This window comes from Mesoplodon mirus, assembly GCF_964341445.2.
Source record: "Mesoplodon mirus genome assembly, chromosome: 3".
Taxonomy (NCBI): Eukaryota; Metazoa; Chordata; class Mammalia; order Artiodactyla; family Ziphiidae; genus Mesoplodon; species Mesoplodon mirus.
In genome coordinates this window covers 136,088,447-136,112,384 of record NC_138978.1, presented here as the reverse complement: position 1 = coordinate 136,112,384, position 23,938 = coordinate 136,088,447, and the positions used below count along the sequence as shown (strand labels likewise).

Below are 23,938 nucleotides of genomic sequence, written 5' to 3'. Positions count from 1 at the left end.
TAAGACCTTTTTCATCTCTAAGAGTAGTATCCAACCATCGGTACCATAATAAGTTTGTCAACAATGGAAGAAAGCAGTCTTTATAAAATCAGCATTATTCAGTACTCTCAAAAACTGCTTCACTTTCCTGCTCATGCCACCAATTTCCAAATGTTCAATAGGAGCAGAGAATCATGGGATGGGATGTGGAGAAATGGCCTGTCATAGTAACTATAAATATTGGAAGAATGGAATTATAAATAAAGAGGGTTTTCTATGAATATATTTGAAGTGTTTGTTCCTAAAGAACTTCTAGAATAAGACTCAAAAGTTTAACATAGAAACACCTCTTAATAAGTATGAAAATCACTAAAATTTATCTCATAATACGTTTTTCTTTTGTGTTATGTGATTGTCAGAGTCACACCAAACTATTTTTACCTGGACTTCACAGATCTTCTTATTTTTACTATGGGATCAGTTACCCTACATTTTTGAAATTTGGCAAAATAGTTAAAATTGGAACATTTCCCCAAAATCCAGGGCATATGACTTACATTTCTGTAGAAGGCAATATTATATTTCTGTCTAGTTCTGGGGTAAACATTTTCATACCTGCCAATCCAATTTGACGAATGTATCATTTTTCCAGTGCACTAGTGTAAAGTAAATGGTAAATTCAGTCAAACAGTCATTTCATACATCAAAAAGGAAAATCAGTCAACACAACTGTCTGACTGAAATGAATGAAGAAAACAAATCAAGGCAAACAACTGTCCCAGTAGACTTGTATAAATACAGTAGTGGTGTCATGTGCAGAATTAATCTTCCCTCACCCTTAACTGGAGAACACTCTGCCAGCCAATTCAGTCACTCAAATGATACTGAATTATAATATTCCGGTTTCATTTACTCTCAGTTACTGCTGACTGCCCTTCCTTCTCCTTCATCTGTCCATCAGTGGAGAATGTCAGAGCAGGAGAATAGTAATATTGGCATATTGTAATGTACTGTCGTGAATTCTACAGCTTCAGAATTCTTAGGATAACTCAATGATCTTAAAGAGTCTGGTGCAGAAAGGCTATGTGAATTAAATCGCAGACCACTGTCTGACGCTTCCAGCACTAACACCCCTTATTCCTGGTTCTAATATATCACAGAATACGCAAGAGGAAGGTTTTGAGTGGTCAGCAGAAATATGGCTCCAAAGCAGCCACATGGAAAAGAAATGTTGTCATCTCTGATCCACTTTAAAGTTGACTTGTCTTTTACTCATAAACCAGATTCAGTGTGAATTCTGTTCTGCTAAAGGTTAGAGAATCTATTGGAGGAGTGTGGCCAATTCTTTTGAATTTTTTTACTCTCTAACTTTTTGTTTTTTTAACATCTTTATTGGAGTAGAATTGCTTTACAATGCTGTGTTAGTTTCTGCTTTATAACAAAGTGAATCAGCTATACATATACATATATCCCCATATCTCCTCCCTCTTGCGTCTCCCTCCCACCCTCCCTACCCCACCCCTCTAGGTGGTCACAAAGCACCGAGCTGATCTCCCTGTGCTATGTGGCTGCCTCCCACTAGTTTGTGTTTTACATTTGGGAGTGTATATATGTCCAAGCCACTCTGTCACTTCATCCCACCTTACCCTTCCCCCTCCCCGTGTCCTCAAGTCCATTCTCTACGTCTGCGTCTTTATTCCTGTCCTGCCCCTAGGTTCTTCAGAAGAATTTTTTTTTTCAGATTCCATATATCTGTGTTAGCATACGGTATTTGTTTTTCTCTTTCTGACTTACTTCACTCTGTATGACAGTCTCTAGGTCCATCCACCTCACTGCAAATAACTCAATTTCATTTCTTTTTATGGCTGAGTAATATTCTACTGTATATATGTGCCACATCTTCTTTATCATTCATCTGTCGATGGACACTTAGGTTGTTTCCATGTCCTGGCGATTGTAAATACTGCCACAATGAACATGGTGGTACATGTCTCTTTTCGAATTATGGTTTTATTAGGGTATATGCCCAGTAGTGGGATTGCTGGGTCGTACGGTAGTTCTATTTTTAGTTTTTTAGGGAACCTCCATACTGTACTCAATAGTGGCTGTATCAATGTACATTCCCACCAACAGTGCAAGAGGGTTCCCTTTTCTCCACACCCTCTCCAGCATTTAGTGTTTGTAGATTTTTTGATGATGGCCATTCTGACTGGTCACAGAAAGAACTTTGGCATGGTGTTCATCATCTAACTTATCCTAACATGCAGACATTTATGAGAGTAAAGTCATGTCTTTGCCAGAGTGGGTTGCTTATCTGGGCAACTGGGTCAAATCAAGAAGGGCAAATGTAGGCTGCCAGAGTAAATAAGGAGAGGAAAAACAAAAGAACGAGCCATATCATTCATCAGTGATTTTCCCCCCAATATTCTTAGCCTCCACCTATCTCCATCTTACTGGTAACACAGGAACTAGACTGAACTATCAGGTAAAAGGTCTCTACAGAAACTGAGGTAATATAGAAAATTTAAAAAAACATAAAATTGTAAACTTTCTTCCTAGGGCTAATTGAGATGATACTTCAATAATAACATAAGATCAGGTGAGGTCTAAAGAAATTTTAGAAAACCTGGATACAGTAAGAAAACATCTGTTCGCCAGCATCCGAATGTTAGAGAGACACCAAGACATGTGGGCCAAGTTCTGGAGAGAAGGGAAACACAGATGCAAGCTTGACATTTGGTGCAGCTTTTCTCCTTGGGGCATTTGCTGATTCAAATGTTACAGCCTAGGAGCTGAAAAGCCAAGGAGTTCAAAAGACTGTAACCACAGAAGCCAAACGGCAAGAGCTCAAGCTAAAGGCAACAACTAATGGAATGACAAGCTACACGTATCCTTAGTCTCACAGGGCTGCGGGAACCATTACATTTAAAGCCTAACAAATACAAGGGTAGTTGGGAATAGGGAGAATCCAAACTTTCACACGGTTAAGCCCAAAGGGCAACACCCGTAGAGGAAGGACAAGACAGAAATAGAGCACCCTTCACACAGATGGAAAAAAAGGCTTTGAATGAGCTCAAACTGAGAATGGACTAAGGTTTCCAGTCCCTATAGTAACTGTCTGCCATGGGCAAAAGGAAATCTTTTCAAGAGAACAATAACAACATCCAGAATGTGGAGGTATCTTTATAGTTTCCTAAAATAAGTTAAGCCCAATTTTAATAGAAAAAATAATTGGACATACCAGGAAAAAGACTAACTGATCAAAAGCTCAAAAAAGAAAGAAAGAAAGAAAGAAAAAAGACAATATAAATAGACACAGGAGGACAAGAGTGAGTAGGCATTGGGTAAAAAACAAAAGAAAACAACTATGATTAAACAAAGAAAATAGACACATGGCAAATAAGCATATGAAAAGATGCTACACATTCCATGTCATCAGGGAATTTTAAATTAGAATAACGAGATACCACTACACACCTATTCAAATAGCTAAAATCCAAATAATGAAATACCAAAGTTGTTGATGATGCAGAACAACTGAAATTCTCATTTGCTGCTAGCAGGGTACTTGGCAGTTTCTTACAAAACTAAACATACTTTTACCATACAGTGATCTAGTAATCATGCTCTTTGGTATTTACCCATAGGAACTGAAAAGTTATGTCCGCATAAAAACCTGCACATGGATGTTTATAACAGTTTCTTTCATAATTGCCAAAACTTGACATCAACCAAGATGTTTTTCAATAGGTGAATGGATAAACAAACTATGGTATATCGGTACAAAGGAATAGCATTGAGCAATAAAGAGAAAATGCTATGAAGCCATGAAAAGACATGGAAGAAGCTTACATGCATATTGCTAAGTGAAAAAAAGCCAATCTGCAAAGGCTACATGCATATTATATGATTGCAGCTATATGAAATTTAGGAAAAGGCCAAAGTGTGGAGACAGTCAAAAGATCAATGGTTGCCAGAGGTTGCGGGGAGGGAGAAAAGGATGGGTGAAGCGTGGAATTTTAAAGGCAAAGAGACTTCCTGTGTATGGTTCTGTAATGGTGGATACAGGTTATTGCACATTTATCAAAAATCATATAATGTACAAAACAAAGAGTGAAGTCTAATGTAAACCATGGACATTAGTTAGTAATAATGTATCAATATGGGTTCATTAACTATCACAAACATCTTACGCTAATGTAAGATGTTAATAATAGGGGAAACTGGCTAGAGAGCTAAGGAGGTACGAGAACTCTGTCCTTTCTGCTTAATTTTTCTGTAAACCAGAAACTGCTCCGAAATAGTCTGTTAATTGAAAAAACAAATCTAGACCTGCATACATAACTTGCACGTAAATCCAACCACAGCAGCATTATTCATAAGAGCCCCAAAGTGGAAATAACCAAATGGCCATTTACTGTGAATGGATAAATGAAACATAGTAATATCCACACCATGGAATATTATTCAGCCATAAAAAGACATCAAGTACTGATGCATGCTACAACATGGATGAACCTTGAAAACATGCTAAGTAATTGTATGATTCCATTTGTATGCAATGTCCAGTCTAGACAAATCTGTAGAGACAAAGTATATTAGTGGCTGCCTAGGGTTTGGAGAAATGGGGGAGTGAGTGACCTATAATAGATTCTTTTTCTTTTGGTGGGTGGATGAAAGTTCTAAAATTGATTGTGGTGGTAGATGCATAACACATGAAATTGTACACTTTAAATAATATGGAAAGTAAATTATATCTCAATGAAACTATTATTTAAAATTATGATTAATGTATTAAAAGAAGGGCAACATGTACAATTTAAGCAAAAATTATCTGTGAAATGCCACCAAAAGAAACTTCTAGAATTAAAAAAAGTTGAAATTAAGCACTCAGAAGATTGGTTGAACAGTACCTTAGTCAAACAAAAGAAAGGAATACAAATGTCAATTAAAAAATAACTACACAAAAATTTGGAGGGAAAATGATGGAAAACAGAGAAATAAGTACTTAAGACATATAGAGTATATGTGAAACACTGTGTCTAGCCAGCCCCAAGTCACACAGCCTAGGAAGGAGACACACAGCCTACCTGAATCACAAGGACTTCTCCAAAGTAAAAATGAGGTTCTGAGGCCAGAAGTGGAAGGAATGAATTACAAAGGAAAAGAACAATGGTAAACTGTAATGTAGATATACATCAGTAAATACATAGGTTCCCTGGGGTTGTGATCTGGTACAAACAATAAAAAGAAAAGAGATAAGACTCATAGTAGAGGCTGCTAGATTCTGCTGAGGAAAATGTCCAGGGAGGGAAGAGTTGATTTATTTCATTATTTTTTTAGAGTCCACATAAAAGTGACATCATGCACTATTTGTCTTTGTCTTATTTCACTTAGCATCGTGGCCTCCAGTTTTATCCATGTTGACTTAAATGATAGGATTTTCTTCTTTTTTAAGGTTGAATAATATTCTATTCTATATATATACCATATTTCCTTTCTCCATTAATCTACTATGGACACTTGGGTGGTTTCCATACCTTGGCTCTTGTGCATAATGCTACAATAAACATGGGAGTACAGATATCTCTTCAAATTATGATGATATTTCCTTTGGATATATACTCAGAAGTGGGAGTGAGGAAGAACTTATGACACAAATCGACCATATGTAAAAGATGTTGTAGGAATGAAAAAGTCTGAACACCTAGAAAGAGTGTGGAGTATCTGGAAAGGTCATTGTTCAAGGTCATACATAGTTTAAAGTTATGACATTTCAGTGAGCCTGTGTACATGAAGGCTTGCTTATATTTGGGGATTTGAATACAGTGCAAAGAAGTGTTGCTAAATTTTTGATCAACATCAAAAAAAGGGTGGAAATGTTTTTTTCTTTGATTATGAAACTGCAGGAAAGGAAGCCTAGAATTCTAGGCCCACTAGAATTTTCCCTGATGATAGTGCTAATTTAGGAGAAGAAGAAGGATCCAAGGCTATAGAACAATTTTGAAAGCAAAATAAGTCTGCTGAGTCTTCACCCAGTGTATGAGATTAAGTTTTAATGGCATATGATGAAGTGGCCATGACACAGCCGGCAGAGCTCGTTGAGTTTTGGAAAATGGCTCTTGAAGCTACAGGAAATGGACAGTAGACATAGAAAAAGAACAAGGTAAATGCCAAAGAGTGGAAGGACAAAATTAATCAAGAGAAAAGTCAAAAATAGAGAAGAAAAGCAGTAAACGTGACAAAGAAAACCAAAAGCTTGCTCTTTACAAACACCAATAAAATAAGCCATATTTGGCAAATATGATAGAGATGGGACTAGCTATAAAACAGAGAGAATTTTTTTTTAATTACAAAAGAATACTATGGTAGCTTTATACCAACACATCTAAAAATCTGGACAAAATGGCTGATCATTATTAGTTATATGCAGCCATTATTTACTCCTGTTTTGAGTAGAGAATACAAGAAGCTTTATGAAAATAGAAAACATAATCAAAGATATACACCTTAGAAAGACATCAGTTATTTTCCAATATATATAAAAAATTAGAAGAGTCCTAATACGAAAATCAGATATGGGGCTTCCCTGGTGGCGCAGTGGTTGAGAGTCCGCCTGCCGATGCAGGGGACACAGATTCGTGCCCCGGACCGGGAAGATCCCACAGGCCGTGGAGTGGCTGGGCCCGTGAGCCATGGCCGCTGAGCCTGCGCGTCCAGAACCTCTGCTCAGCAACGGGAGAGGCCACAACAGTGAGAGGCCCGTGTACTGCAAAAAAAAAAAAAAAGAAAATGAGTGACAACTTAAATGATATATGGAATATTTTGCTGACTTACAAGAGCATGCATAATTAAATATGACCCAGTTGAAATGTTAATTTTATTTTAATGTGTATGTTGGGATGGAGTCTTCAAGGTGCCAGAAAACAAGCATTCATCCATGCTGTTTGGAACTGCAGCACACAGACACCTTCAGTTACCAGTTCTGTTCATGCCACAGAATCATCTTCAGAAAACATACTGTTTTTTATGGACCTGGTATATATCTTAATTAGTTTGAAGAATTCCCCAAATACCTGTTAATATGTAGTGCTCCAATTCCAATCTTGCCACGTCCTGTACCAGTGACACAGCACATAGGAGTTTCATTTCTCTTTCTTTCTCTGGGTTGTTCAGAACCCAACGAAAGAACAATGGAATGGCATCAAAGAGATCAGGGTTCTTGTCCCAGAGTTACCATAAAATAATAGTGTCCTCTTGGGAAAATTATAGTTATTCTAGGCCCCTTTCCTTTTCTTTACTTTGACAGAGCTGCACTAGATGACCCCAGGTAACATTGTACTCTTTGCAGTAGTAGCTTAGATGTTATTGGTTTTCTGAAACAAATGAAGACAATGACACATGAAACTGTGCCACATCTCTGTAACTATGTTTTCTTAGAGTTGCCTCCATTTCAAAGATGATAAGATGGCTGAGCACAGAAGTAGATGTCTTGACCAGAGGTTGCAGAGTAGATGGAACTGAACCACAAGTTTCCTTCTTTCCTGAAGCTCACTTAGCCAAAACATAGCCTTCTGAATATTAAGCTGTAAACCATATTATCAGTATGCTTTAAAAGAAGCGGTTCTTCTAGGATTTCCAATTAATAGCAGGAGGTTTTGAAATTCTTCAAAGATCATCTAATTTTGTGAGATTTACAGCTCTATTTTCCTGTCAAGCAAGTTGTATTAGTGCCAATCATCTGAGCTTCTGGATGCTTCTCTGAACTTTTTGAAGTTTTCTTCTTGCTCTCTGAAATTCATGCCAGATAAGCCTTTTTCTAGAGCGCATATACAGACTTGTGTATTTTTATACAGAAAAGCAATGCAGTGAGTCAGGACGGGGGTTAAGCCCTCATTCTCAGAGTGGTATTGAGCTCCTGGTGAAATATAATCATCATTTCCTCAGAATCGAAAAGCAGTTATCTCTAGTTTTTAATCCCATTAACTATTTATACATTTATGTATGATACATGTATTTATTGTACCTACTAGGTGTGTTCTCTTTGGGAAGTACAAAGCTCTTTGAGATATAGGTTGTTCATTTTTTCGTTTTCCCACAAATACTGTGACCTTTTGAGCAGGAAGGTCTATATTTTACTAACATCTAGAACCAGCAGTTAACACGGTGTCTAAGATGTAGTCAATAAATATGAAATACATAAATGAACACATTTTTAAGGAAGGGCCAGGGAATGAACAAATAGAAATTTTTCATTTTCAGTCACAAAGCAACCAGAGACATAAAAATGATACAGACAACGAGTGCTACGGTCATTCAAATAAGGCATAGAATAGATACAACAAGGATCTCCTTATTGGCACAGGGAACTCTACTCAATATTTTGTAATAACTTATAAGGGAAAAGAATGTGAAAAAGGAATCACTGTGCTGTACACCTGAAAGTAACACAACATTGTAAATCAACTATACTTAAATTAAAAAACAAACAAACAGACAACAACAACAACAAAAAAACCCGAAAGAGGTCATAGAAGTTTTTATGAGATTCCATAAGAGAAGCCAAATGAGGACGGGCGAGACGGCTTTTGAATCAATTCAGAGGAGAGGTCACAGAGAAACTTGTCTTTGACCTGAACTTGAGTTTCCATTAAGATTGCAACACAGGGATATTACAGATGAAGGTAATCACATAAACTTACTACACTGAAACTTGCAGAGCTTATGAGTGTTGTTCAAGATCCCAAAGCAAGTGCATCGTGGAATCAGAATTTTAAGTGAGACCTAATGAACTAAAAACAAACAAACAAAAAAACAAACCTTTTCTGTGATACCATGTTGCCTTTGAAGTCGTTATTTTGGTGGGTTGGTAGAAAGTGGTTCCCGTGTTTCTGGCAGCAATGACTAGTTCTGTCCCCCCTGCAGCCCCCCACACCCGAGTTGATCCTCAAAGTTTCCTTTAGAATGGACTTGCTAAAATGCAGACATGCAAGTATTCATGACGCCTGTGTCCAATCATTTCTCCTGCCATTGCCTACTTCACTTCTGGATTATATGAACAATTCACTGTCTTCATTTATGCTTTTCCCTCCTCCAAGAATTCCTTTCTCCCTATGGGGCACCTGGGAAACCCACTTCATTTTTCAAACCTCAGTTTACATATTATGTCTTTTGTGCAGGCTTCTTTTTAGTGTTGTGATCACATGCTCCTTTTTGCTACCCTTGCACTTCTGCATGCCTGATTGTTGCACTCGCTACACTGTATTGTGATTGTGTTGTTTACATATATCTGTGTTCTCCTGGGCAACATTCCTTGGGGCCAGGGACTACCGTTTTTCATCTATTGATGTTGCCTTAGCATGTTACTTGTTGCGAAGTAGTTAGTTATAAAAATGAGATTTGTTTAAATTGAAAATTGTTATGTACATATTAGTTATTATCATTTACAGATATAACAGGAAAAAATATTAATGCTGGTGCTGAAAGTTCACTTCTAGTAAATGATGGTGGTACTTGACTTCACTTATATTATTTTCCCCACTATTTTATATCTTTCTACCTGATATCTCTTCTTTATTCCCATCTCTTTCTTTATTACTAAACCAAGAAAAACAGGGATGAGGGTAGGGCTAGGCCATACTTGGCTGGAATAGTAAAGAAATTGTGTGGGGTTTTGGTGAGAAAATCCTGAAGCATACAGGTCTGCATCTTCCTTTTATTTTTATTTTTTTGCGGTACGCGGGCCTCTCACCATTGTGGCCTCTCCCGTTGTGGAGCACAGGCTCCGGAGGCGCAGGCTCAGCGGCCGTGGCTCACGGGCCCAGCCGCTCCACGGCATTTGGGATCTTCCCGGACTGGGGCACGAACCCGTGTCCCCTGCATCAGCAGGTGGACTCGCAACCACTGCGCCACCAGGGAAGCCCCTGTTTGAAGTTTTTTGATAAATTAGATTTGATAACACAGTTTTATAAAAACTTAGTTTGGACATTTCTGAACCTCTTTTTTTGTTTCCTTATGGAAGAAAGCTGCTTGTTTAGGGTTAATACTAATTCAATGGGGGTAAGATTTACACAGGACCAACCCTAACATTCATAGTGTGTGGCACAGGAAACAACTTTGAATGGCCATTTCAAGGAACAATATACTTAAGTGTATACAATGAGTAAAATGGATGAACTACACAAATTTATGAGTTGAAAACCATAGAATCATAGAATTTCCTCACTGTAAAGGCTCTTACTTTTCCAACTGCTTAACTTCAACCTCTGTTAAAGCACTTCAGTAACAGGGAGTTCTTGAGTTTAAAATGCAGTCGGTCCATTTTATAGTTGAAAGGTTCTACTTGTCAAAATATTCATCCTTTTATCAACCTAAACCTGTCTACTTGGTCTAAAATCTTCAGTGTGGGACAGTCTAAACCCTTTTTCATAGGACAACTCCTAAAATCGTTTAGAGCGACCACCTACTTCTCTCCTGGTCTTGCTTCATGTCATCTATTCCCAGTTCCTTCAATTACTTCTTATTTTAGATTCCAGACACTTTACTGAATTCATCACTTTCTTCAGTATAATAACTCATTTGCTGAATGTGATATTTTAAGCCTAAAAGGATTTGTTTACTGTTTTCTGTAAAGAATTAAAACATAAAATGTCCAATCAACCAATAATTCTTCACCTAACATGATTCATATACACCAATTGATAAGGAAAATTTAAAAACTCAAATTACTTCATTCTTGAAGAGTGATCATAGTATGTCCTTATTTATAATGTACAGGAAATATGAATTTTCTTTCTGTGCATCTATAACAGTGCCCTCTTGCAGGGTACAGAGGATCCTCCATTGATGCTGCCTAATGATGTGTATGTGATATCCTGATATTTACTAAGAAGTTAGACATTCAGGAGGATTTTTTGTTCCCAGCAGACATACACATATGAATTTTTCTTCTCTATGTTTGTGTGTTTCTAACTTTTATTATTCATCTATTGGCACTTAAGTGCATTCACCAAACTGCATCATAAACATCAAAGTAGATTACTTCACTTTTCCTTTTATGAGATTATTATACTTATCAACCAATATTTGAGCCCTTAATATGGGCAAATCATCCTAGCCTGTTAAGCACAGAGGTAAAGAGCATGGAGTTGAGAGGGCACACACCAAGATTTGAACAAATTACTTAATCTCTCTAAGTCTTCATTTTTGTATGTGAAAAATGAGAATAATTACAATGATTGAACTCATAAGGCGGATCGTAGAAAACATCTAGGTGCTACGTGCAAAGAGCTTGTTTGACTACCTGGCAAATATATCCATTCTTTATTAACATGATGGTGATGATGTTGATGGTGATGATGATGATGATGCAGCTACCAGCAGGTGTCCTTATTAGGTTGGTAAGGATGGTGAATAAGCCACAAGATCATGTCTGTGAACATTTGCATTCTAAGGCTACACTGCCTTTGCCTTCCCAACTCCGGCTCCACTCCTCATCTGTTTAAACATCTCCCAAGATAGCTCAGGTCTTCTCCTCTGTGAAGCTATTCTGAACTACTCCTCTAGAATGAACTTAAAATACATTGCTTGCACTTATATTAATTTATATCAAGTACAAACTTCTGCAGTGGAATCACTCATCCTCCGTCAACCTTATATGGACCTTTACCTCCAACCCTGATACCTAGCAAATCCTTCCACTACATTATAAATTATTAACCATAAGGTTTAGCATGTTCTCTCTTCCAAGGTATTTAGAACTTTAAAGGAGAAAGAAGCCTGCCCAAGTGGACAAAGCTAACACTTATCAAGCATGAGCTCCCAACATTTGCACCAGACAATTTCACATCATCTCATTATAAACTGACAATAATCTTTGTGAGGTTGGGGTCCTAACCTTCTTTTTACTGTGGATCCCTTTGACAATATGGAGTGGCCCATTTAAAGAGTCTTAAAATAACACTTTTAAATTCATAAAATATAATACATAGAATCTCAAAAGAAACTAGTTACTATGCTTTAAGTGCAGTCATTAGAATATTTTAAAAACCAAATTTGTGATATAGAAACGAATGGGTATTTAAACTCATTAAATAACGAGATACAACAGAGACTCTATTAACTACTATACTTAAAAATAGTGATGTTGGGGAGATGGGTTCACAACTCTGATACATGTGTACTGAAATTGAACAATTAAATAAATAGATGGTGGATGGTGGTAGCCACATTTCTCAATATTGAAGTATGAATTTACAGATAAACAAGAGGAGGAGGCTAAACTAATCTCAGCGTTAATGCATTATAGTTGCAGACATCAGTATACACTCAGCTCAATATAGATATAGATAGTTATATATAGAAATATTTACTGATATGTGTATATACATGGGTTAGTGTACATATATATTTCTTTGTTCTCTCAGTCAAGAGAGCCTAATCAAATAATAGCCCATTAGCAACAGCACATCTAGAGCCCAGATCTTGGTTTCTATTACTACTCTCCAATTAAAGGAATCAGGGCTCCTCAGAGAAATGACTGATTCTAGGACTGGGGCAGGAAATACACAAAATGAGCCTGGAGCATCTTGTGGTACCAGAAAGTCAGGAAGTGTTAAACACACACACAAACATGCATGCTAAACACAGATACACACACACACACACAAACTCACACACCCCAAAGGGAGTATGTCAAAGGAGCACAGGCGCCAAAAGCAAACGCTCCCAATGGCCAAAGCTGGAACAATTCAAACAACAAAATAAAGTAGTATTGGATTATAACCCAAAGGATAAAATAGATATCCATGAGTCTATACTGATATAAATAAATATCAATAATTGAATAAATTAATGTTTAGGGGAAAATAGACAAATCTGTGTGGAAGAATTCCAAATACTTTATGTACATACTCTGTCCTCAAGGAGGTGGATCATAACTCTCCACTCTTTGGGTTTGTGCTTCACATAGTGACTTCCTTCCAACAAGTGTAGTGTGGAAGGGGTGGAGGAGTAACTTTACAGTGGAGAAATCTGAGACACGACCTCAGCCAGGTTATCAAGGTCAACATCAACAGGCAAATCACGTTGATAGCATGGACCCTTGATAAGATGTTATAAAAAAGGCACTTTATCTGGTTGTCCTCCCAATAAACCATAATCCCAGTCTTACCATGAGAAAAGCATTGGACAGTTTACATTAGTGAGGTATGCTACAAAACACTTGATCACTGCTCCTCAAAACCGTCAAGGTTGGGGCTTCCCTGGTGGCGCAGTGGTTGAGAGTCCGCCTGCCAATGCAGGGGACACGGGTTCGAGCCCTGGCCTGGGCAGATCCCACATGCCAGGGAGCAACTAAACCCGTGCGCCACAAGTACTGAGCCTGCGCTCTAGAGACCGTGAACCACAACTACTGAGCCCATGTGCTGCAACTACGGAGGCCCACGTGCCTACAGCCCGTGCTCCACAACGAGAGAGGCCACTGAAATGAGAGGCCTGCGCACTGCAACCAAGAGTAGCCCCTGTTTTCCGCAACTAGAGAAAGCCCACGCGCAGCAACGAACACCCAACACAGCCAAAAATAAATAAATTAAATAAATACATTTAAAAAAGAAACTGTCAAGGTTATCAAAAACAAGAAAAGCCTGAGAAACTACCACAGCTCAGAGGAGCCTAAGGGGGCTTGATAACTAAATGTAATGTGGTGTCCTGGATGGAAGCCTGAAATGGAATTAAGGACACTAGGCAAAAGCCAAGGAAATCTGAATAAAGTACAGACTCTGGTTAATATTATTGTATTAATATTGGCTCGTTAATTGTAAAAAAGGTACCACACGAGTGTACGGTGTCAATAATCGAGGAAATTGGGAATGAGATATATAAGAACTCTGTATTATCCCCTTAATTTTTCTGTATATCTAAAACCATTCTAAAATAGATATAGTCTATTAGATAAAACAAAAAAAGGTAATGATGATTTGATTGTAACATCAGACTAGTGATACTTTGAGATAACTATAAAAACTGCCTTAGGAAATTGTCTGTGGTATCTGCTGGGGATATAGTCACGGGTACTCCTAATATTATTGTGGTTTATTGTCTGCATTTAGATTTAAAGGACATGCTAAATACTAAATTGCAGCTAGAGGTTAGTGAAATTAAAGATGTAATATTCCCATCCAGATTCCACATACACTTTGATACATATTAAGAATCCCCTGCTCTTTGGTGAGGTCTAATTTTATGAAAGTGAAACTCAGAGAGATGAATTAGGTTGTTCCAGCTTTTAAAAAGCCCGCATTCTAGGGTCAAGAATTCTTACTGAGCCTTGTTGAAACTGTTTGCTACACTACCTCCTAATTTTGGAACTGCTAAACAGAGAGCTGGGAACTCTTCCTAGATTAAAAGTACTGCCTTGGCCTTGTGCAATTATACTGTTTAGGTTGCTGGACAAATCCAAGGATAAAACTGGCCTGGACCTAGTGATGGGCAATTCCAAAAGCAAGCTGAATGTGAGAAGTTCACTCACAGAGAACCCTAGTGTCAAAAAGCCTCTCTACTTGGGAATGGCTGAACACCGGGAAAATAAGCCCTGGTTCAGCTGTAAAGAGAGCACATCCTTGGCCTTTTTTCCCCCTTAAGTCCGGAAACTGATGATCTGGTCAGCTTAGGAGAGGGAGGGAGGGAAGGAGGGAGGGAGGAAAATGAGAGAGAGAGAGAAACCTGTTAATAGCTGGTGCCAATTTAAAGAGAGAAGGAAAGGGTTTATTATATACGTATATGCTAATATTATTCCTAAAGCCAATTCTGATAAATCCTTCGGGAAAGAAAGAGATGCAGCCACCTGTTAATGTGGCTTCAGCTTCTTTGTTTCCAAATGTTACAGCGGTCACCAGACCAGCCATTCCACTTGGGGCGGGGCCCGGGGGTTAGAGGGGGAACATCTGTCCACTAAGGACACTACTGAACAGCAACAAAATCTTGGGGCGACCCCTCTCTCTTTCCTCGAGTGCTTTCGCTAGCCGGTCCTACTTCCCCACTCCTTTGGGAGTTTCCTGTTCCATTACGTAGGCAAGAGGGCGAGAGGTCCCAGCTTTCCTAATTGTGAGTGGTTTGGCTGGGTGTGTTCGTGCGAGTAACTGTGTGTGTGTGTGTGTGTGTGTGTGTGTGTGTGTGTGTTGAGGGAAAGTGGAGCTTGCTACAGGGGCTTAGAAAAACTAGTCGCCAATTTAAAATATTTTCGGAGTGTTTGAATGATATCTTCAAAGCTAATCCCACTCTCAAATTCAGCGAAATGAACAATACAGACAAGGAAGATGAAGAGGGTGGAAAACCCACACAGCGGAATGGAGCTGTCCATGCCGCGGGAGTGACAGGGGAGCACTCAGAGGTAAGGCGCTCTGCAGAGAAAGTCACTCTGGCTCTTCTCTCTCGGTCCACCAGCCGGCGACGCTTCTTCTGTAAAAGCATTCCTAGAAAATAACCCTACAACCGGGAAGGGTAGCGATCTTTGAGCGCAGTTTCCAGGAGCCGGTCCCCGCAGCAGGGAGAGGCCCCTCTCCCCCCGCGGCTGGCGCGGAATGTGGCGATCCGGCCCGGCGCGGGGGATGACTTCCTGCGGCCGGAGCTCGGCGGCGGGAGCGGCGGGAGCAGCTGCTGCAGCTGGCAGGTGGGGTGGGGGCCGGCCGAACTGACCAAGCACAGACCCGGCGCGGCGGCACTGCGGCCCCGGGGCAGCCGGCGCGGGGACATGCGCTGATTCGATCCCTCCGGAGAAGGTAAGCAGCCCGGCTATTATTAGCCTCGGCCACACTGCGCGGTGCTTTCTGCTTGGTTAGTAATGGGGTTTGTAATACAGAGGGAAGAAGGGGAATATCCCTGCCGCCTTCTGCAATGGGAAAAGGAGCAGCAACTGGAATTGAAATATTAATCAGCCAAGTGCTTGAGATGATTGGAGGAGCGGTGTTACTGGGCAAACAAAGAAGGCGGTCAGCCTCTGTAATCTTAAGATAATCAACCATTGCTGTGCCACACTCGCTTCGATATTGAAGAGGATTCAGAATGGAAAATAATTTGAGTTTCACTTTTACGTTGCTACCTTCAACCTTCGCTTGGTTAATTTCTGGTTTGCGAGCAGCAGGTTCTTGTCAGCAGCCTAGAGAAGTAATCGGAAATCTTCCCTCTCCTTTTGCCTTCCTCAGTCTTCTCCCTTTCCAGTTATTAGAATGGGTCTGCACATTTCAACGTCAAACACCCACTTCAATACTGAATCTTTAGAAAGAATCTCAAATTAGAGGAGAAACTTACCTCCTGGAGTTCAGCTTGGGTTGAGCAGCACTTGTCCCCACTTCTCCCTTCATTTACCATCTTCTCTTGTCAATCATTTCATTGATTCCCCCACCCCCCACCCCGGGGATGCTGTGCTCATTAACAAGCCAGCTCTTGTCAGCTCCTGTCCACCACCTCTGTTCCGTGACTGATTTTTCAAGGACCCAGAAAGGACATTGCCTTATACCATGCTTGGACTATTATCTGTGTCCTTCCCCAAAATGCATGGCATGAAAAATCCTTTAAACCCAGTACCAACATGGTTTCCGATAACTCCCTTCGTTGTAGTCACTGCAGCTACCAGATGGGTTTCGAGGACAGCAGAATCTGTTGGGGTGTGAGAAAGAGGGCTATACCTACATATTTTGCTCCACGTGCATAAGACTAGGTGGAAGTAGAAATGCAAATGTCAGTCTGTCCCGTTTTTCTTGAAGCTTTTTTAGTCCAGCTAGGTTGTGAGACACCTAGCTGGGTAGGGTATGGGGCAAGTCCTCCTGCAAAAGCAAGCAGTGTGTTTGTCCTAGGATTCCCCCAATAACCTCAAAAGAGATTCCAGAGAGGCTTTTCCCACAGGCAGTCAGAAAGCCAGGGGAGGTGGCCAAGGTAAACCTCAGGTTATTTGGGCATCCTCAAGTTAGTCTCCCCTTTTGGGGGTTCTGACCTAGGATTTCCCCACAAACGCTTTGCTGCTGAGCTCAAGTGCCCATTCTTGTTGCCCACCTAGGGATGTACAATTGAATGATATTCTGTGAAATGGTGAAGATTGCTATGGTGGGGATTACAAATGTGCCACTTCACCAACAGAGAACAGTTGCAATAAGCCAGACTGTGTGGTGTCTGTGTGCCAATATTCCATTTAAAAAGAGATTTGTTATCTTTAAATCTGAAATTAAAGAGACAGTTTGACTCAAAAGGCCATGGGTTTTATTTTAACAAATTAAAATAGGAGACCAATGAAAAAGAGGTCCAGGGTTTATAGCTAACCTTCTTACCTTCTTTTATAAATATTGCTTTAGAACAAGATACTGGTTCTGAAAAATCATGTTACTTCTATTATATATCGTTATTGTTTTTCTGATTACAAATTCTCTATTTATAGATACACTTTGGAAAGAGTTGAGTTGGTTTCTTTGTCTCTATCTTCAGTATATGAGGCAGAAGGAGTGGAGGGGGGTGGGCAAATCCCACTCCAAATGGCCCCCTCAGAGAACTGTTCCCCGGACCATGCAAACCTCTGGACCGATATTGTTTTGGCTGGTTGTTATTATTATCTTTAAATGTGGTTTGGGTTTGAAATAGTAAATTTTCAATATTCTAAAATTTTGGCTCAGGCACACCGACTAGAAGAGAGAACAAAGAACAAGAATAGCAAAACTATTTTCCACCTTTCTTACCTAATTGTAAAATATTTAATTATATGAATAATTATTCTGAATAATAAGTGAAAAACATATTAAAATAATAATTCATTTTTTAGAAAGTAGCCCAAGGTTTATGAAATACAGGTTAGTGCAATTGATCTTAAGTACAGTAAAAATTTCTGTAATTTTGAAAGGTGTTTTTATGTTGAGTATTAGTACATGAAAATATGCTAATGATGGTTAGAAATTGAAATGTCTGTTACTTGGTTTCTGAAGAAACTGAGTTCTTTGGCAAGAAATGGGTCAGGATTAGGGGACTGGAGCCGCCAAAGCCGGCATCATACCTGCCAGTGATTGTATAGGTGAGATGAATGCATTAAGTTATGGATTAGGGTTGGAGAAGCCTTCTGGGGAAGAAAGAAAACAAGATAGAAAATAGAATTTGTTATTTTAGTGCAACTAAGATAATTAAATTTAAGGTATTTCTGAATTTGGACTTCGTTATATTTAAACAATTTCTGAGGAAAGTTTCTAAATTCAAAGCCCTAGGTAGAAATAGTTGTATGATTTCCTAACCGAAACTAATTTATGACTCTATTGCCTTTGTTAAAAACGTTTCCCAGAGAAAGGAAAAATTAATTGCCCCGTGTTAAGGAGGAGTAATACCAAATAGAAGGATGTATTCTATTAGTTGCTAAATGAACTGTAGGAACTTTTTTGTAGATATGACAAGATAGAATTGAAATCAATCTGTTGCTTTCCAATCACGTAAAAAAAAAACATGTAGTCTGGTGGGTGGTCAGTGTTATCAGTAATTTAAGACTTGAGTACCCACTTAGGATTCACAAAGTTGCCCTCTCTTTACAAAAGGCATTTTCTGGTGCTGCATTACTGCCATTAGCTACAATTGAAATAGACTTATCCTGAGATTTTGAAAAACAGAAAAAGAAATAGTAGGATTCATAAGGCTTTGCCTCCACTGAGAATGGGTAGAAAAAGTGCTATTTTGAAAGTTATCAATGGCCTCTTAATTGCCAGATTTCTGCGCTGTTTCAACCTGCTCTTTATGCCTTTATTTTTAAGTTCTCTTCTAAGTTCTTTTTTAAAAAATTTACTGCTTAGTGTTTTATTCACTAAAATAGCATTTTTAATTGAAGTATAGTTGATGTGTAATATTATATAAGTTACAGGTGTAAAATATAGTGACTCACAATTCTTAAAGGTTATACTCCATTTATAGTTATAAAATATTGGCTATATTTTCTGTGCTATGCAGTATATCCTTATAGCTCATTTTATAATAATAGTTTGTACCTCCTAGTCTCCTGTCCCTATATTGTTCTTTTTTTTTAAATTAAATACTTGTGTTCAAAAGTATTATTAATAAGTAATACATAAAGAGATATCTCTTTATCTAGTTTCTCACTAATCCCCTTAAATTACCTCATGACCAGCCTAGAACAAGTGCTGTTTATTTCTAGTTTGTGCCTCATGATATCACGACTATATGTCTTCATTTGTTCCTTTCACTCACCCTGCTACACGTTGAAACCTTGCTCACAGCATACACTGCCTCTTCCATGAACCCTTCCCCATACCCACCTTCCTTCTCATTTCAGATGTGTTTCTCCCTTGTCTAAATGCCTGTGGCACTTTCTATTTTGGTCTATCCTTTAGTTTGAAAATGATTTGCTGTTGTAAAATAACCCTAGGGAGCAGAGTCTTTGACTAACAACTTTTTATTACCTGAAACTCATAATACAGTGCCCAGCTATGTATATGCAAAGTAGACGTTCAGCAATTTGATTTTAGTGAAGAAATTAGCTATTATTTTCCAGGGGTGTATATCCAGCTACTCTAATATCCAAGTTAGGCTCTAAATAGTGTGTGCAGGTACATTTTAGTTTAAAATCCCTATATAATAATATAGTGAAAGTACATTCAAACAGTTATATTCAACAAAAGTTATTGTGAGCTTACATGCCCTTAAGTGGATATTGGCTCATCCGTATCAAAAAGCATAGTAAGCATTACAAAAGAAAACTTTAAAGAAGACATTGTACCAGCTTTCAGTATGCTTTCATTCTACGGAAAACAAGTAAGCAGGGGAAGATGTCTTGCATAAATAAGTACTAGTCTTAAAGCGCTCTGCTAGGTACTTTCATCTATGGTGTATAATTTCATCCTTCTACTATATGCTAATTTTACACTGAGACTCAGAGATCTTACCTAAATGGCAGAGATTCTTTCCACATTCACATGCTGTTCTTTGAAGTGTTAACGAGTGAAGGAAAACTATAAAAACATAATCAGAGTAGTTTAAAATGGTTTTGTGGTCAGGCTTTCCAGTGCTTTTTAAACTTTTGGGTCTTAACATCCCCTTTAATAATTCAATAAAGGCTATGCGTCCACTCCCCAAGTACATACACAACACACACACATAGAATTTTGCCTGTAATTGCAGGTGTTCGCGGGCCTAATAAAGCCCTCCTTTGCAAGTGCTTTAAGGACATCTACGCTGGGCTCAGTTTTTCGTTTTGCTTGTTCTATGCTTAATATTTATATTTGTACCTATTAAAATTAAACACATTGTTATCTGTTATAGTTGAGATATAAACCTAAGCAGCTTCGTACTTTACAACTTTTCTTTTTGCATTTTTGTATTCTGTCCTTCTCTCTCACACAAACACACAAATTTATATAAATGAGATCAAATAATACTTTCCTGTGAAGAGAATGCTTAGAATTTATTCTTAACGATTTTTCTATATATCACACATCAGTGTTAGCTATAGTCATCATGTTGTACATTATGTCCATAGTATGTATTTATCTTACAATTGGAAGCTTGTACCTTTGACCATCTTCCTCCAATTTCCCCTCCCCTGACCCTCTGTCTCCTGTAACCACAGGTCTGATCTCTTTTTCTATGATTGTTTTCTTTTTTTTTAGGTTCCACATATAAGTGAGATCATATAGTGTTTGCCTTTCTTTCTCTGACTTATTTAACTTAGCATAAAGCCTTCAAGGTCCATTTCTGTTGTCTCAAATGGTAGCATTTCTTTGTTTTCTTACAGATGAATAATATTTCAGTGTGTGTGTGTGTATATACATATCATACGTATATATCTATAAATATATAAAACAACCTCTTTACCCATTTGTCCATCAATGGGCACTTAGATTGTTTCCCTGTCTTGGCTATTATAAATAATGCTGCTATGAACATGGGGGTGCAGATATCTTTTTGAGTTAGTGTTTTCATTTTCTTTGGATATATTCCCAGAAGTGGAGTTGCTAGATATATGGAGTTCTAGTCTTAATTTTTGAGGATCCTCCATACTGTTTTCCATACTGGCTTTACCAATCTACAATCCCACCAACAGCACAAGGCTTCCCTTTTCTCCACATCCTCACGAGCATTTGTTATCTCTTGACATTTTTGAGGATGACTGTTCTAACAGGTGTGAGGTAATATCTCAATGTGGTTTTAATGTGCATTTCCCTAATGACTAGTGGTATTGAGCATCTTTTCATGTACCTGTTGGCTTTTCGTGTGTCTTCTTTGGAGGAATGTCTAATCGGGTCCTTTGCTCATTTTTTTTAATTGGGTAATTTTTTTTTGCTATTGATTTGTATGAATTTTTAATTTATTTTGGATATTAACCCTTATCAGATATATGGTTTACAAATATGTTTTTCGCATTCTATAGGTTGTCTTTTCAATCACTTTGTTGATTTGTTTTTGTTTTCGTTTGCTGTGCAGAAGCTTTTTAGTTTGATGTAGTTCCATTTGTTTATTTTTTATTTTGTCGTTTGTGTTTTCAGTGTCATATCCAAAAAGTCATTACCAAACCCATGTAATGAGCTTTATTCCTATGTTTTCTTCTGGCAGTTGCATAGTTTCAGGTCTTACATTTGAGTCTTTAATCCAATTCAAGTTAGTTTTGTGAGTGGTATAAGATATTGGTCCAATTTCATTCTTTTACATGTGAATATCCAATTATCCCAGGGTTCCCTTGTATGTAACTTCTCTCTTTTCTCTTGCTGGTCTTAAAATTCTTTCTTTGTTTTTGACTTTTGATGATTTAATTGCAATGTGTCTCAGAGTAGCCCTATTTGAGTTCAACCTATTTGGGCTTGTTTGGACTTCATGGATATGGATGTCCATTTCTCATCCTAGGTTTGGGAAGGTTTCATCCACTATTGCTTTAAATATACTTTTTTTTCCCTTTCTCTCTCTCTTTTCTTCTTCTGGGATTCCCATACATGAACATTGTTTACTTTATTGTGTCCCATAATTTCCATAGGCTTTCTTCACTCTTTTTATTCTTTTCCTTTTTGTTCCTTTCACTGGGTAATTTCTAAAGTCCTGTCCTCCAGTTTGCTGATTCTTTCTTCTGCATGGTCGAATCTACCTTTGAAACTTTCTATTGAATTCTTCAGTTCAGTTATTGTATTTTTAAAATCTAGTGTTCCTGTTTCTTTGATGTTGCTACTTCCTTGTCAAACTTCTTGTCTTGTTCAAGCATTGTTTTCCTAATTTCACTTAGCTGTCTGTGTTTTCTTGTAGTTCACTAAACTTCCTTAGGAGGATTATTCTGAATTCTTTGACAGTTCATAGATATTCTTTTTTTTTTTTTTTTGTGGTGTGTGGGCCTCTCACTGTTGTGGCCTCTCCCGTTGAGGAGCACAGGCTCCGGACGTGCAGGCTCAGCAGCCATGGCTCATGGGCCCAGCCCGCTCTGTGGCATGTGGGATCCTCCCGGACCGGGGCACGAACCCGCATCCCCTGCATCGGCAGGCGGACTCTCAACCACTGCGCCACCAGGGAAGCCCAGATCTTCATTTTTTTAAGGTCAGTTATTGGAGTTTTATTACTTTCCTTTGGTGGTGTCCTATTTGCCTAATTTTTGTGATCCTTGATTCCTTACATTGGTATCTGCATATCTGAATAATTGGGCTTTTCCTCCAGACTTAACTGGGTATTATATTCAGTAGTAGTAGTACATGGGGCTATGAATTAGTTTCCTGGCAGAGAATCAGAGCTTGTATAGGACCTGGCTCTGGACAGGACCCAGAGCCTGGATAGTTCATTGTTTGGGAACCCAAATCAGGCCAGAGTGTGCACTTAATTCCCTGGTCAGGTGAGGGCACTGGTTTTGCCCTGCAGAAGGGGGAGGCCACAGGCTGTGCTGTCTGTTCAAGTGCCACTGTATCTAGGGCTGTTTAATGGGCTGTACAGCTTCCCATGTTCTCTGGTTAGGTTCCCCAGTTGGACGTGCTGAAGGCTGTATTCAGCGATGAGTAGGGCTATGAATTAGATTTCCTGCCTGGGTGCAGCAGGAGAAGCAACTCTAAAGCCAGTAAAGCTCTTTGTTGTCTTAACTCAAGCTGATCCACACTCCACGTTCTGTGGCTGAACAAGGCCACTGGCTTTGCTTTGCAGACTATCAGCTCTGTCTACCCTTCTCTAGGCTTGAGCACTGCTTGGCCGCACAGTTTCTAGGAGTTGTCACCAATCCTTCTAGTCAGATGGGCCAGGAAGACACTCTCCACAGCAGATGGGATGGGGCTAGTCCCAGTTCCTTTGCCTGGGTGGGATGAGGAGGGACCACTCCAGGCGACTCTTAATTTCTCAAACAGGCTCCCCAGTTGGGAGGAGCTGGGAGCTCCTCTCAGCCTTGGATATGAATGAATCTCCCTGCCTGTGCATGGTACAGGATCCCTCCACACCTGATACTGGCTCTGCTTTGTACCAGAGCCAGTGATGAGCTCTGGCTGCCTGCCTCTTGGCTGGAGCACGACTGGGCCAAATGGCTTCCAGGATTTATTGCCAGCCCTTTTGGTCAGATGGCCAGAAGACACTCTCCACAGTGGGTGGGCTGTGACTCTGCTCTTTCCCTGGGTATGGGCAAACCAGGTTCAAGGGCCAGATGCGTATCAGGTGGATCTGTACCCTGCTGAGTTCCCCGGTTGTAGTGTCCCACCAACCTGGCTCTGTAGATAAGCAAAGGTGCCAGTTGTGATCACTACTTGGGCACTGCAGGTATGAATTCCATCGGTCGCAATCCATGTGCTGGCTGTTGCATGCCCCTTCCCCCTTCATCACAGTCCAACTTTTAGTGGTCAAACCCTGCAGATTCCCCTGCAATCCCAGTGGAGCAGGTTAGAGCAGTGGCTCCCACAAAGCAACCCCAATGCTAGTGGTGGTGCTTGCTGTCCCCCAGTTCTCTTCTCCTACTGGAGGAACCAGAGGTTCAGGGGAGACC

The 23,938-nt window shown here is 39.3% G+C and overlaps 1 protein-coding gene across 1 annotated transcript in view; it reads right to left on the bottom strand.

Moving 5' to 3' along the window:
• The window catches only part of LOC309799248 (ferritin light chain-like), a gene marked incomplete at both ends in the record, with an annotated part of 42,225 nt that extends 26,496 nt beyond the window's left edge, over positions 1-15,729 (bottom strand). The window contains one exon of the mRNA XM_082612225.1: positions 15,546-15,729. Within this exon, the coding sequence (XP_082468351.1) occupies positions 15,546-15,729 (184 nt within the window). The remainder of the gene's footprint in view (positions 1-15,545) is intronic.
• Positions 15,730-23,938: the final 8,209 nt, after the last annotated feature.